Here is a 15,512-nt window from a genome sequence, read left to right on the forward strand (position 1 = left end):
GTTTATGTATTCTCACTGTTGCGGTATATCTGTTACTGCTAAAGTTTTTTACTTGTTTGATTGCTGTAAGATGTGCTGCGAGTATAAATAAAAGTATAATTAAAAAACATTAGCAAGAGGGCTTAGTAGCCACACCAATCACAGCGTGAGGAATAAAGCAACTATTGCATGTGCCTCTTTTTAATCATTTTAATCACTTTCTAGAGCCATTATTGCCATGAAGCAATTCACCTAGAACGATTAATAGCTTTTTAAATGACAGGCAAAGTGGTAGTTTTTCATGCTTTTATTAGTGCATTGTATTAAATGGGAAAAAAATTCCCCCCGATGTTACAGCAAATAATTACTCTTAGATGGTGGCGGATCCCATCATTGTTCAGCTTTCAGAGTACTCAAAGAAATCAATACAGGAAAGATGCTGAAGCATCTATATTACTGTTTAACTGGACAGAATATGTTGTCTTAAATTCACCTTGTTAAGGCACAGCATGGGCAGTCACAGCAAGCACCACCCATTCAGTATGTTTCAAAGCCTTGACCATTTGATTAAAAATACAGCTAAAGACAGAGATACAGAGATGGGTGTCTGCATGTTCAGGTTGAGTCCTAAAATACAGACAGAACAGTTTTGGTTATGTCATTAGTTTATTATAACTAAGATTTCCCAAACTTGTGATCCTGTGTGTACTTGAGTCTACTGCGGATTCTTAATTGCCATGCAACAGTGACCTCCATGTCGTGGTTAAATTGCAGTGTTATCAATGGATCGATCCAGAACTTTACGCTCTAGCTGGGAACTGGGTACCTACAGTTCACAACAGCTATAAGGTCCTATAATGTACAGTATCAGTGCTCTGATGACCTTAATTCACAAATTGGCTGAATTGTTTGGATGAAAAATCTAATCACCTACTTTTTCTGGTGTTAAAAAGTTGCAAGTTGAAAAGAACCTGCAGGATTGCAGCTCTTTAGTACTAGAAATGTCCATCTTTGCTCTAGCTACTGCTTTCACAAATCAGTATTGGAGAATTCTGTTTTCTGGATTTTGTTCTTCCTGAACTAAATTAAAGCCTTAACATATCTACTGTAAATATGATCCTTATAAAATCCCCAGCTTTTTTTGAAAGTACAGATTTAAATTTGAAAAGTTTATGTAACCCTGACATAACCAGCTGTTTCAGAAATGAGAACAATCTTAAAAGGTTTAATTAAATACAGTACAGTGTTAATCGAATTAAGGCTTAGATGGAGCAAAATCAGTAAATACAACAATCTGTGAGGTCCATGGGCTTGGAGTACAAATGAAAAGAGATGGAAGTGGATGGTTTAGTGTCTTGGAGGACAAGTGTACAGATTTTCTCTCTCCTGTGCAAATACAAAGGCTGCTGTGGTGTGTAAGTATTCGTGTTGGAGTGGTCTTAAAAAACACAGCTTAATTATCTTTGTAATAAGGAAAGAGGAAAGAGGAAGAAAAATTAAAGATAAAAAATGTAATCAGAAGAAACATGGTAAGAACACTTCACAAAAATATAATACTACTTAAACATATAGCTTTTCAAAGAATAATGCCTTTTTTGATAGATGAAGTTAAGGAAATATGTACTGTGACTTTTTGCAAGGTACAATGAATCAATTGAAATTCAAAGTCATGCCAAAAGAGATAGTGTACTCACAGTGATTTAAGGATGATAAAAATTGTAAAGTATAGTATGCTCCAGGGAGGATTTTGTAATCTATCAATATGATGCAGTGTTTATTTTCCCTGGTATTTTATGTGTGGGCTATTAAAACCGCTACCATAGATGTAAAAACAAATTTTCTGAATCATTACACACATTTAAATTCAAGTTTTGCTAACAGCTATACCGCCTTAAAGGCTATTCATTTTTTTTTATCTCCATAGCTTCAATAAGGCCGAACCTGGTAATGATCTTAAATTGAATCTCAGGCAAGGGATGCTAACCCTGGTATTCAGGCTTCCTGAGTCAGGCAACTTCAAATTCATCCTGTAGATTAATTGGGTATGTCCCAGTCCCCACGGGTTCTGCTCTTCTAAAAATGGAAGTTCTTGGAAGTTCGGAAGAGATGACAAAACCAAGGCTTTCACGTCTGCTGTTCTAAATCATAATCATCTCTTATGCCATTTCTCAAAGCTATATATACTGTATAATACTAAAATTCCTCCTCTGCCCCATTTCCCATCTTTGCAGCTACCCCTTGGTTAATGCCTTACCTACAGTAGCTTCTTTGTCCTACAGCCTCTATCCTCAAACAAATTTAATTCTTGTTCATTGTTTATTGTGAACAAAAAAGGCCTTAACAAGAATAACACAGAATGATTATTCCTCTGTATTTAGTTACACAGAGAAAGTATCTGCTTCCCAAGCCACCTTCAAAATTAAACGGTGGTAAATAAAAAGCCTTCATTTACTTCAACAAATAGCACTACTGAGAGCAAAGAAAAAAATCAAAGTATATTTTATTTAAGTTAAGTAAATTACAACAATAAACAAATAAGCAATTATTAATTAAACATAACAGTAAAATGTATAAACATTTAAAAAGGTGGTACTGTACAATAGAACTGGCGTTTTTTCCTTCCAGCCAAATAATTCAGCATTTCGACTTTGCATTTTCATTTACATTTTTATTCATTTCTATAAGGAATGAATAAAGAATTCCTTTGTTCATTCCTTATAGAAATAACAGTATCTTTTTTCATTTTCTTATTAAAAATAAACAGTACCTATTCCTGTAAATACTGTATAATACAATTATATCTTCCTTCATCATTAATGAAAGTGACCTTAATTAGTAGTCCTATAAGTAAAATAATACAAGAATAACATTGTATAAGAGTATGAACATGGCATTTGTAAAAAGAGAAAGGAATAACCCAACAAACTGATTCACAAATAACAATTATAGAGTAGAAGGCATTAACATCAGTGCATGGATACAGACATAAATTAATCAAATCAGAAATGATATTCTTTCTGACAAAAAGGACACTTCTGTCCTTCTTCCACATTACTATGAAAATCAGTTGATGAAAATCAGTTCAGTAGCGCATTTTCTGTCCACTACATTACATACTGTACTGTATTTAAATTCTATTTTCTGTATCTTAGCCATTTAAAATGTAAGAAAAGTGGGTGAAACTCAAATATTTGTTTGATTTCTCATCTGTTGCTGTTCCAGTTCTTTATACCACTAAATGAAAAACAAAATAGATTTTTATCTGTGCTGTAAAAGATAACCATTTTTACAGTTTTTTAACTGAGGGAATAAAAAATAACATATTGCCAAGGGCACATTCTATATTCACTACAATAACCCTAACTTTGTTGTCACTCAGACCAGCTTACATAGATTCTAAAGTAATGTTCTAACTGATTAACCACGATATTAAACTGTTGTATAGCATTTTTTATGATGGCATTTAACATCTAATGTGAAATGATCTGCTTCAGAAAACGAGGACACTTCTGCTCAGGAATTGTCTTCTTACCTTCTTTGCAAAACTGGACATGTTCAAAATTTCTAATGTTTAAAATGATCATAATATTTAAAAATACAATATAAGTAAAAATATACAATATATATACAAACAAAAAAAATACAACGCTTGTTCACAGTATTCAAAAACACTTCAAACATAAAAATACAATGTTCTTCAGATTGATTCATGTCCCCAATTAAACACAACAAAAATGTATAACAGAATAAGTTACAAGTTTTATCATTATTCTTACATAAACGAATTCTAGAATGGTATTTTCGTCATATTTGTTCAAAATAATTGAAGTCCAGAAAACACAAGGGTCCTATTCATTCACACCCCTGTGGTTATTGTTTTGTAAATCCTCCTCTGCCATGGAATACTGTACATTGACAAGATACCTCTTCTGGTGTAATGTGAGGTTCAGGCTCTTCTGAGAGGGGATTTCTGACCATTCATCCATCTTTCAGACCCTTTGGTTCCTGCTTATGAACTTCCCCTTGAGTTCAGGCCACACATGTTCCATTGTTAGAGATCTGGAGATTATTATGGATGGATGAGATCTTCGACTTTGTGTGCAGATAATCATTTCTTTGTTCGTTTGGATGAATACATCAAATTGTTGTCAGGCTAGAATGTTCATTTTCAGAATTTCTTGGAAGAGGGAACCAGTTGTTTGACCAAAATGTCCTCGCACATGTTGGAGTTTATGATACCACCGCCAGTACCTTAAATTAACAAGGGCTCCAGGACATGTAGATCCAAAACAACCCGATAGCGTAATAGACCTTTGGCCATATTTCACAATATGTATGAGAAATTTCTGAACATTAACTTTTCCTTTTTATGTGAAATATAACATTTATGCCCATATCCAAACAGTTACATTTTCATTTCTGCCATACATTCTTAATAATAAACACTACAGTGGAAAGTACATTGATAATGCTTCATGTGAATTCTTTTACAGCAGTCCACCAATTTGTGGTCAGACTATTTGCCTGCAGTCTTCTAAGAACTCTCTACCTTAACCATGATGATGCATGCTTATTTTTACCTGAGGGCACTGTGTCATTTGTAGAAAATTCTTGATATAAGGATATTTAAAGAGAATTTCAAAACATTATCTTGGATCTTAAAAAAATACATACAGTATACCTACAGTACTTGCATGTAGCGTCTATTAATGAACTATTAATATACAGTAATTAAGATTAAAAACTATTAACAATAAATGGTAATAAAATATTTTTTAAACACAAAAGATTTTGTCTTACATTCTTGAATTGATTTATTTTCATTAATACCCATCAGAATGCGCATTTGCTGGAGGAATACCAAATGCTCCTACATGACCAGCGTATGAATCTAATATCAGAGCCAAAAAGTCCTCACCTGTCTCATCCATTGTTTTTATTTGTGGCTCTTTGTCTATTAATAATTTAAAAATATCCGAGGTGTTTGATATTCCAGATATGTATGTTGAAAACAATTTGGGATTTGTCATTTCCAAATGGAAAAATGGACCACGTACTGCCTCTTGAAAAGACATTTTATAGTGTACTTTATTGATAATAATTTGAGTCACTAAATAAGGCACAGACTTTCCTCCTGTAACTCCTATCCCTATGATCTCATCATCATCTTGGAACTTCAGAACTGAAAGACAATTCCAGGAAAGCATGTTAGGTGCAGAATGTACAGTGAAATCATTGAGAATAACTCCTGTGGAAGGTAAGAACTGCTTCAGTCCAAATGAGCTGTTGAGTGAGGCAGAGATTATTAAAACATTACCACTGCTATCAAGTACCCCAATATGACTCCCCACTGTATTTAATGCAAATAGATCTCCAGGGCTTTGGTGTTCCATAGCCAGGCTATTACTATAAATTAGCTTGGCTGCATTTAAGAGATTGATGTATGAAGAAGCTCTGCTGTTAAGATCTGCAATGCTCTGAAGAGACAGGTTGTGCTCACCAGCTCTTTTTAATATATCAGATATTATCCCTCCAAAAACTGGTGGAGCAGCAGTGAAGACAGTATATTTGTCTTTTTTCACAGTAAAAGGGTCATTGATTTCTCCTTTACACCGCTGAACATTTTTGACAAAATCTGGCTTCTCTGTCTGGGGAAGATCTTCAGCCAATTTCATGCCAAGTGTTTCTGAGAAATGCGAGTTATTTTCCATTAAAACACTGACAGTTTGCAACAGCTCAGATAACTTCTGGTTAGTGACTTTAGAACCTTGACCTTTTATGCTACCGTTCTTATGACAGAAAAGGTCACATAAATCGGATTTAATTTTTTCCATGTCGGATTTTAATGCACTTGCAAGTGTTTCATCAATGGAAAATCCATTCTTTGCAAGTCTTATTGCACTGTCAAATAGTTTTGCCCAGCTTAAATGGCCAAAGTTTTCATGGAGCAGTTTAAGGCCTTGGAGAACAGTTGGTATATTGTAAGTGCTTGAAGATGTTTCAGGACAAACTGAATGTATTGCTTTTGATGTTCCAGAGGTTGCATTGAAAAGTATGGCTGAAAACACACCACCTTGAAGAAAAAAAACATATATTTAGATATTTAAAGTTTCTGCAATGTTAATACTGTATACAGTTTCAAACATCTTTCATATACAGCACCTTGTCTGTTTTAAAAGCAGCTCAGCTTGGGGTTTTCCACATTCAGTTTGGACATTGTGTTTAACCCAATAAAAAGGTACTAGACCCCAGAAATCTGGAAATTAATAGACCACTTTTGGACAAATAAATGTTTGAGACCATCAGATTTACACACCAATCAGTTTCAGTTTTGAATCAATAATTCAAAAATAGCATGCATATAACCACAAACCTCAAACACTTTTATTTCTTATTTGAATATTTGCATTTGCCTAATTTCTTGGGTTGTTCAATGCATGCCCTTACTTTAACATAATATGATCTGCCTAATGTAACTTCCCATTAAATCATTTTCTGCACGATTTGGACTCCTGGCCCTAGAGAAAGCTAGTTAAACTACACAGTTCATGATCAAGCTACTAAAAATGATTGATTTTAAAATGATTGATGAATAATCCCATAAAAATCAAAATCTGATCTTGACAGCTGTGAAGTAAACATAACGTTAACATAATTTTAAAAGGTCTGTAAATTGATTACTATAACTGAATAGCACATATGTTCTAAAATAATAGTAATATTAAGAAAAACATTCAGTAATTGCTTTACATTACAATTCAATTTACTATCCCTTTGAGATTATGAATGTGAACTCTATACCGTACTCTGTACTCTTTATTAATCCCACACATGATTATCACCTTAGTCTTTTTCTAAAGTTAAGTAAGCTACAGTATGCTTATTTTATAATAGGCTTGTGCTTGCATTACTTAGATTAAAAACAGGTTGAATAAGTTTTGAAAAGAAAGTCTACAGAAGCTGTAACTTTAACCCCAGCAACAGCAGCTCATCACTTAAGAGATTAAATTGTTTGTAATGGAATGATACCAGTGTTCTCTTGGGGCCAATAAATCATCATTGTGTTTTCCAGTGTTCTGTTTTGTTCAGGCTTAAAATAAACAAGGTGTTTACAATTTAAAAAAACATAGAAGTATCCTCAATGAAACTGATATACTGTACAAAACCAAGGAATCAGCTTTAATTTTTTTAAATAATACATGCTTGATGTTATAATATAATATATTACATATTATAAATGTATTTAATATATTTTGAAATTTACTGATTATTTATATTTAAGTTGTTACATTAGTACATTTCAATTTTTTCAATATAGATTTAGCTGCAATCACATTCTTAACTATTTAATTGAGAATTAAGGGCATCAATATAGTAATAAAAAACTGACAGTAATCAAAAACTGCAGAGATACAGATTAGAAGGACCACAAGCTGAGTAGCCCTGCATTGTGCCAAATGCTTCAATAAATATACAGTAGTATTCCTAAGGGCTGGACACATATTGTACACAACTCAATTGACTACAATGCTTAGGACATTTTAAAGGATCAGTAATTACAAAGCTATGTTGAGATGTTTTTAATTTGTAATTGAATTCAAATTGGTTGATTTAATAATACGAGTTAGCTTTATTCATCAAGGTTATGTTACACAATTAAAGAAATGAGACATTCAAATGTTTTCCTGTCTCATAATAAACTAGGACAGATGTTTCTCCCTTCAGAAAAAAAAACAGGAATTCATAATTGGGAGCAGAATGTCAACATCAAGCTCTTTTAATTTTAAAACTGAACTTCAAATACAGTAAGTACTTTCAAAAGAGTAATACAGGAGCCAACAGAGAAGTTTCTCACCTACTCCAGCTGTGTGTGGATGAACTACTCCAAGGCAAAGCAGAGAAGCTATTCCAGCATCCACAACATTACCTCCATCAACAAGAATTCCTCTGCCAACCTCTGAACAGACAGCTAAAATGAAAGAGTGACAATTTTCAGGAGATCATTACGGATAGTTAAAGAATTAATTGTGGTGAAAGACTAGTTTTAAAATAAACTTCATTGCACCAGAAAAAAATTCAAAAGAGAAAAATAATAATACTGTATGAATTAAAACACCTACAGTATATATTCAACACAATACTAAGGTATTGTGCCATTTCAAATAGATACGACTGAGATACATTTTTAACACAGTTGAAAATAAGAATAGAAGAATAGTTTCTTTTTGTGCTGACTGTTTTATTAAATGAATATTTGCAGTGCTCATGCAAGGGAAAGAATCTATAGTTTTTTTTCAACATGCTTAAAAGATGGTGCAAGCAAGCAACCAAATAACCACAAACAAAAACCTTGCATTACATTCTACTGCACAGACAAATGTGGGAAAAAAATAGTATAATTCAAAAAGTACAGTAGGGATTTTGAGGAATGAATTCTAGAATGTGTTTACACGACCCACCTGAGTCAGTAATCAGTACACCATGATGATACATAGAAGAGTGATGGTGGTCATGTTCATATTCTCCAGAGTTATCTGTCCCCTCTCTTGAGTGGCTGTGGTGCTCTGGGCTTTCTTCGTCTTCATGGTGATGGTCTCCTCCATCATGATAATGGTCATGACTTTCTTTTTTCTCACTGTTCCAATGATCCACCGCAGGTGCTGTGTGATTATGGGAGTCACTATCTGGCTCCAGGCATCCATACAACTCATAAAAGACAAACCCTATAGCCACAGTCAGAAGCACTACCGCTGCAGCTATCCGGATCCAAGTATCTCTCTTTTTCTGTCTTATTCTTTCCTGTGAAGACAATCTGTAAGATCAAGAAGTGAGAAAGGGGATTACAAATAAAGATGCTTATAGCAGTTGTGTGTTTCCTTACAAATACAAAAGTGAAGTACAATCAAGATACAGTGGATTACACTTTAGAATGGCAATGAAAAATAGAGGGGATGAGAGGGCATGTCATCAAGATTCGAAATTAAATTAAATTCAATTCAATTCAACTTTATTGTCATTATACCTACACAGGTGCATAAGTATAATGAAAAGTGTTTCTCATTAGTCACTCAGGTGCAGTATATAAATAGGACAGAAGATAAGACAATAGACAGTAATACAATAGCAATAACAGTAACGTGTAATAACATAACATAAATAACATGTAATCAAGTAATCAAAACTGTGCAAAATTCTAGTAAAAATGCTAGTAAAAAAAGACCCCTTCTATTGTTTGGTTTGAATTTTTACAAATACCACCACCTTTCTGTGGAAATCTGATGTATGTCAGAAATAATATATTTTATTAATCTTCCGTACTATATACAGTACTCTAATACTTTCAAGTTTCCAATACAACTCTGATTGACATATGCTTCTACCAAATGCTTTAGTTTTAACATAATCTGCCTTTATATTTCATGCATGTTTTAGATTAAATGTGCCTTTTTTCTCATTGGTCTTGAGTTTCAGTACAGTATGTGACATCAGAAAATTCCCCAAAGCAGTACTCTTGATACCTAGTTACAGTAAGAACACATCAAGCTTTTCTGCAATCTAACGTTGCCAGAAACATCATACTGTATATTATACAGTATATACACATAAACTTTAGACTATATGAAACTATGTTTTGAATACTAACACATTTTTCAATGCTTATATAATTGGCTGTTTTCTAACATATCAAAATGGATTTTTGTGCCTTTTAAAATAGAAACATGAAATGTATTTTCTGACTAAGCATCGAGACAATTATTGTGAATTTGATGCAGCAATCATGCTGTGAATAGTTTTCTTTTTAAACATACACTGATAAACTGTTTTCCTTCAGAAAATTCACATCTGACAATTTCTAAAATGAAGTTGTATTAAATACTAAATACAGTGAAGGACTGATAAAGTAGAACAAATCCCAGTATATAAAAATATTTACATATTGAGGAAGCAATTTTGAGCGTAAAATATAACTCATGTAAGGAACCAGACAAGAATTTCTTATTTTGTCTAAATTAACTTGGCAGCTGGACTCCTGATAATACTTATGCATCATGTATGCATGTTTAACCTCATACTAAATGTAATGAGTATAATGAAATATAATGGAACATACTGAAATATATTTTTCATTTAGTTAGTTTCAGTATTTCATCTTAGTTTCCCTGTTTATGATTGTGAAACAGATAAAAATAATAATACAATATAATACACAATACAGGGCGGAGTGGTGGCTCTGTGCCTGTGGCTAGAAGGTTGCCAGTTCAAATCCCACGGCCGGCAGAGGAATCCTACTCTGTTGGGCTCCTGAGCAAAGCCCTTAACCCCAAATGCTCCAGGGGTGCTGTACAATGGCTGACCCTGCGCTCTGACCCCAAGCTTCTGTGTCTGTGTGTCTCATGGAGAGCAAGCTGGGGTATGTGAAAAGACAAATTCCTAATGCAAGAAATTGTATATAGCTAATAAAGTGATCTTATCTTATCTCAATTTATTTATGCAAGTACTGTAATAAAAAATAGGCATACAGATTTTTTATATTAATTAGATTCCTTTGGCATCTTTTTTTCATTGATGATACACTACTGATTGGGCACAGGTGATGAACTTGAATTTTAATTAATATAAAAAAAAATAAACTCAGAAAGAAACCAATATGCCCTGCTTAACAAGAAAACAACGCCTTTGTGCCATCAGTAGGTCTAGTACAATAGTTGAGCAAAGTCCTCTTTAATGATTAATAAAGGTTTTCTGTATACTGTACTACAATATTGGACTTGAACAGCAAATGTGATGTACTGTGGATTTGAAGAACATTATGCAAATTGTACAACACACCAATCAATAAGGAGTACCAGGAATGTCCAGTTCTTACACTTATAGTGATAATGGGCAACCTGACTGTATGACATTATATTGATTATATAGTGGGACCTCAACTGCTGCTCTTCCAGGCTCCTGATGTGGCAACATTCCAGAAGAACAATGCACATCCTTATGTTGTGGTGTAGCAAAGGTTTTCCTCAATTTAACAGTCGTACCTTGGATGTCCTTATTGCCAGTCTTGAACCCCATTGCACATCTTTGGGATGAGCTGGGACAACATGTGTTATCTAGGGCTCAGAGAGCAGGGAATAGGCACAGGGTTATCTATGCTCTATGAGAGGAATAAGTCAGAATCCCACAAGTCAACATCCTGGTGTAAAGCATGTGTTGCAGATGCTTAATTTCCAGTGGTGGCCACATCTACTACTAGCCTGTAATTGTGACAAATGTTGACTAGTAAAATGAATTTAACTTGGTCAATACTGTTAAATAAAAGGTCCGTGCTCTGTTACAAAATATTTGGTCATTTTTCAAATGTTAACTTATTGAATATGTTGTAATAAGTTAATACGTTCTTTTGATACTTAGTATATGTTCTCAGAAAGGTGGAGAATGTTTAATGAAAAGCAACAATTCCTACCAAAAAACAAACGTTTTCATTCTTGTCACATATACATGAGTATCTGTTTTTAGGCTTCTTCTAGCATTTCAACTGCACAGCTCACCTACGTAAATGAAAATTATAGGGAACAAAAAGAACAAAATATTCATTGGACCACAATTTCTTCCATTACCGAGACATCAATATTAATGCACATATGAAAAGAAAATGCCTCTTTAAGTTAGGAGGAACTGAGTTTTAAAATGTAACTTAACTCAAGAGAAACAAAAACAAAATAAAAAAACACAATCAGGCACACAAACATGTACAGTATATACAGTACAGTAACTAGCTCATTGTCTGTACACCATTTTCCAAAAGACTCACTTTTGTCAGCATTTATTTTTTAATTGCATGCTTTGCATGTATTACTCCATGATGTCATAACTGGATCAGAATGACCACCTCACGTTCAAAAAGTAAATTATATACAGCATACTGTAATATTGCAGTAATTCCAGAGCGGCTAACAAATATATTCAGAATTTAACTATAATTGCAATTCATTGTTACTGGATATTTTTATAGTTTGTGAGTAATGTGTTCAAGTCAGATTCACTGAATTCATGTGACAGATATCTTGAGATGTTTTAGTGCAAGGCATGACTATCCCTACTGCCTGCCTTCAATCATTGAACAAAACCTGTTATCCTCCAATAGCATGCTCACTCGACAGTCTTATTACTGTAAAACAATGGTTATGATGTAACCTTAAATGCAAGAAAAGACAAAATGGGAAGAGTTTTAATTAAATGAGTTTACAATGCTAAAAATGTGGTGTAATTAAAAAATGTTTTTTTTTAGTGTTCAAAACATAAATTTGATTTTTTTACATAAATTTCACAATAAAATAAATTTCCAGCTTGTTGCTTTATTTTAATATTAGCATAACTATTATATTCAGCTTCTATTATGTGCATTACATTTGATAAAAGTGAAGCTCTGTAAAATCCAGATGCAATTATTTTGTAGGTCTGCATGTTAAATATTAAAAATATCCAGCATCCTGTACAAAATTTGCAAAAGAGCTGAACAACTATACAATGTAATAAAATTCAAACTCACATGCTTTTAGATGTGTTACATTTTACAATAAAGTAAAATCCACTTATTCACTGAAAATCAACTTCAATCTTTACAAAACCTCAACAAACAATCTACTGTAACAGCCCATTTGTTGTGTGAGTATACTGTACATGAGAGCATACATACAGTAATAAATATGTTAATATTAAATTAGTTTCAAAATGATAACCTGGTCATGTCTTTTGATATTTATGTAAATACTGTGATGCTATGTTATAAAATGATCATTAAAAATAATAATGGAGCTTCAAAGAATGTGCAATTTAAAATTGCAAGATTACTCTCACAGCTGTCACTGCCAAGGAGATGGAAACCTTTTAGCACTAACCATATACAGTAAGTGTATATACAACTCAGAGGTGTAGATTAGAGTCTCAGGACAAAAAGATATTTGTAAAGTAACCTGCAGTGCCCTCTAAAAGTGTAGCGACAGCAAAGTCAACATTTTTATTTCTGCTCTACATTCAAGCAATTTGTATTTTAGATCATAAGATTAACATTAATGATAAGTACAATATAAAATAAATTTTATTTGGGGTAATTGTGTTTACATTTTACCATATTAAATTAAAAGCATAGATTGTATTCAAGCCAGTTATCTCAAGTTACCATAAGTATTGGGACAAACTCACTAAGTATATTTCAGAGTCTAAGAGTTGGTTTGGTTGTGCATCTCTTTGAAGCAAAACAGTAAGTACATGAAACCTGGGACCTATTTTGCCCAACAAAACTTCCATAAACCAAATTATGGAATTAGCTGAAATCACTTTTTGAATTCTCGTTGAGTGGGGAGATTCTGACTTTACTTTTGTTAGCAGGTAAAATGCCAGCTCAATTGGATTTAAATCTGGCAATTGGCTCGGACAGTCTAAGATTTTTCTTTTTTTCCCTGTTGAATTCCTTGCTTGGATTAACTGTGTTTTGATAGTTGTCTTGCTTTGTGATAAAGGCCCAATATCTATTACAGTACATACAGGTAGCAGACAAAATGTTTCTGTAAACTTCAGAATTCATTCTCCTGCAGCCATCATTACTAACATACTGTAATCAATAAAGACAAGTGAATCCATTCAAGAGATGGCCAAGCCTCTAGCCATGAAATGTTTCATAATTCGCTTGTAAGTAAAAAAATGAACCATTAGAGAGAAGAGGAACTGTAGAGGTTACAAATCACACCACCTCATTTGTGAAGCACAGCCTGAATTGGGAAGCATGGCTGCCTCTGAAACTGGCACACTCTCCTTAATTCTAAGTTATATAATAAGAAATAAATAATAAATGTAATAACTTAATTATAAGTTATGCAGATGCCAAAATTAAACTTGGCAGGAATATTTGGCATTCCTATCAGGAGAGCAAGATCTGTTGTTACAATGTGCAAGTACACAAGTACACCCAGGACTGTGGAAGGTCAAACAAATTATTTGTTAAAGCTGTAAAATAAATAGCTTGAGAGGTCAATAAAACCCCAAGCTAAAGGCCTGGGACAAAGAGAATGTTTTGACACACTATAAAACAGGGATGGGCAAATACAGAAAAGGTTATGATGTACATCCTTTCCTTGACATTGACTGGATTTTGCTTCTTTTGGACAACTAAATGGGTAGCTAGCTAATCAGAACAGTGAAATTTGAGAGTACTGTATATTTGTAAGTGTTTCATATCATACAGTAAGAAATCAAACAACTTTATGCATGTAGAAAGAGAATGTATTATTAAGTCATATCTTGTCTTAGTTTTGTAGAAAGTACTTTTCCTGTATTACTAACTAATTTGTGACGTTGTTATTAAAATTCGTAAGAAACACGTTTAGATATTTGACATACTGTACAGTATATAACTGGACATGTTGATTGGAATTCAGTGATTTCAGACGAACAGCAGCTGGCACGTGTACATTATGAAACTGAATCATTGTCCTGCCATTATTGGTAAGAGACATTCCTCGGTGTATGCCGGTTTTACAAGTTAACCAGAAGTGGCTGTTGTTAGATTACAAAATTTGCTTTCATCTGGTTTCATCTGAAGACTATTGTTCCTATTGAATACACATTAACATACGGAAACACCTATTTCAGCACATGACGTACACGTATCAACGTCTCAACAATGTTGTATTTACTGCAATCTACACCTGTAGTATAGATCATGAAACTTTATTATAGTAAAATCTTATGCAATGTAACTCGAATTTTAATTAAATAAATAATACGTAACTGAAAGTTCCAAGGACGTTTTTCTTGCAAAGGACATAAGCTAACTTGTTTCGTAGTTCAAGACTAAACCTAATGCCAGTTACTACGAGTCAGTGCAGGACAGTCAGCCGTAAATTTCTATAGTGCTTAATAAAATGTATATTTCGAGACTCGGAACATGCCATAGGATTGACAACATATAACTTACGGATATAAATACACTGTGACTTCATTGTCTTCTTTCTCCGAGTCTTTGTCACTTCCCTGTTCTTCGCCACTTTCAGGACACTCACTCCGCAGTTTCTCGTACCGAACTGAGCTACCATGAACCATTTTCTTGGTGGTGAACTTATTTAAATTCAGGTAGCAATCTAGAAAACCTTATTAAAGCTCTATCTCCTATTGAGATCTTGTTGAATTATCTAGTTTTTCTTTCATTATCTACTTTCATTGAAGTACAGCATGTGTATTGGGTTATCTAACCTACCTCTTCCTGCCTTGCACCTGTCACATATGTTTCTACGGTAACCGAACTGCACTCCAAACCCCTCCCTTACCTGTGAATGCTCTTGTTTATTGAATACGAGGTCGATTTTGTCACAAAATATTCTTTTCTGATATGTTGCTATCAGCACAGATCAGATCTGCACATACTGAAACACGGTTATTATTACAATTTGTGATGCTAGCTCACTATCGTCGAAACTAAATTAAGAAAGTAGAGTATTATGTTTAATACAGGGAGACAGGATTTTTTCAGGAATATCAAGGTA

General features: G+C 33.5%; 1 protein-coding gene across 1 annotated transcript; it reads right to left on the reverse strand.

The window, feature by feature from the left end:
* Positions 1 to 2,461: 2,461 nt before the first annotated feature.
* ggt6 (gamma-glutamyltransferase 6) lies at positions 2,462 to 15,265 on the reverse strand. The gene is made up of 4 exons (XM_088911923.1): positions 14,948 to 15,265; positions 8,439 to 8,791; positions 7,835 to 7,948; positions 2,462 to 6,052 (listed from the first exon to the last, which is right to left on the reverse strand). Exons 1-4 carry the CDS (start codon positions 15,070 to 15,072, stop codon positions 4,803 to 4,805), a joined length of 1,842 nt encoding a protein of 613 aa, XP_088768049.1. The 5' UTR covers positions 15,073 to 15,265; the 3' UTR covers positions 2,462 to 4,802.
* Between the last annotated feature and the right edge of the window lie 247 nt (positions 15,266 to 15,512).

The sequence above is a fragment of the Atractosteus spatula genome, chromosome 3 (assembly GCF_055471065.1).
Source record: "Atractosteus spatula isolate fAtrSpa1 chromosome 3, fAtrSpa1.hap1, whole genome shotgun sequence".
In the NCBI taxonomy this organism is placed as follows: Eukaryota; Metazoa; Chordata; class Actinopteri; order Semionotiformes; family Lepisosteidae; genus Atractosteus; species Atractosteus spatula.

What these genes read in the sequence shown, in the direction of transcription:
- ggt6 (XM_088911923.1), bottom strand. Translation starts at nt 15,072, where the DNA reads ATGGTTCATGGTAGCTCAGTTCGGTACGAGAAACTGCGGAGTGAGTGT. An exon ending in GTCACAGTGTATTTATATCC is followed by an intron (nt 8,792 to 14,947) that starts GTAAGTTATATG and finishes TTGATCTTACAG; the next exon opens with ATTGTCTTCACAGGAAAGAA. An exon ending in TGTACTGATTACTGACTCAG is followed by an intron (nt 7,949 to 8,438) that starts GTGGGTCGTGTA and finishes CTTTCATTTTAG; the next exon opens with CTGTCTGTTCAGAGGTTGGC.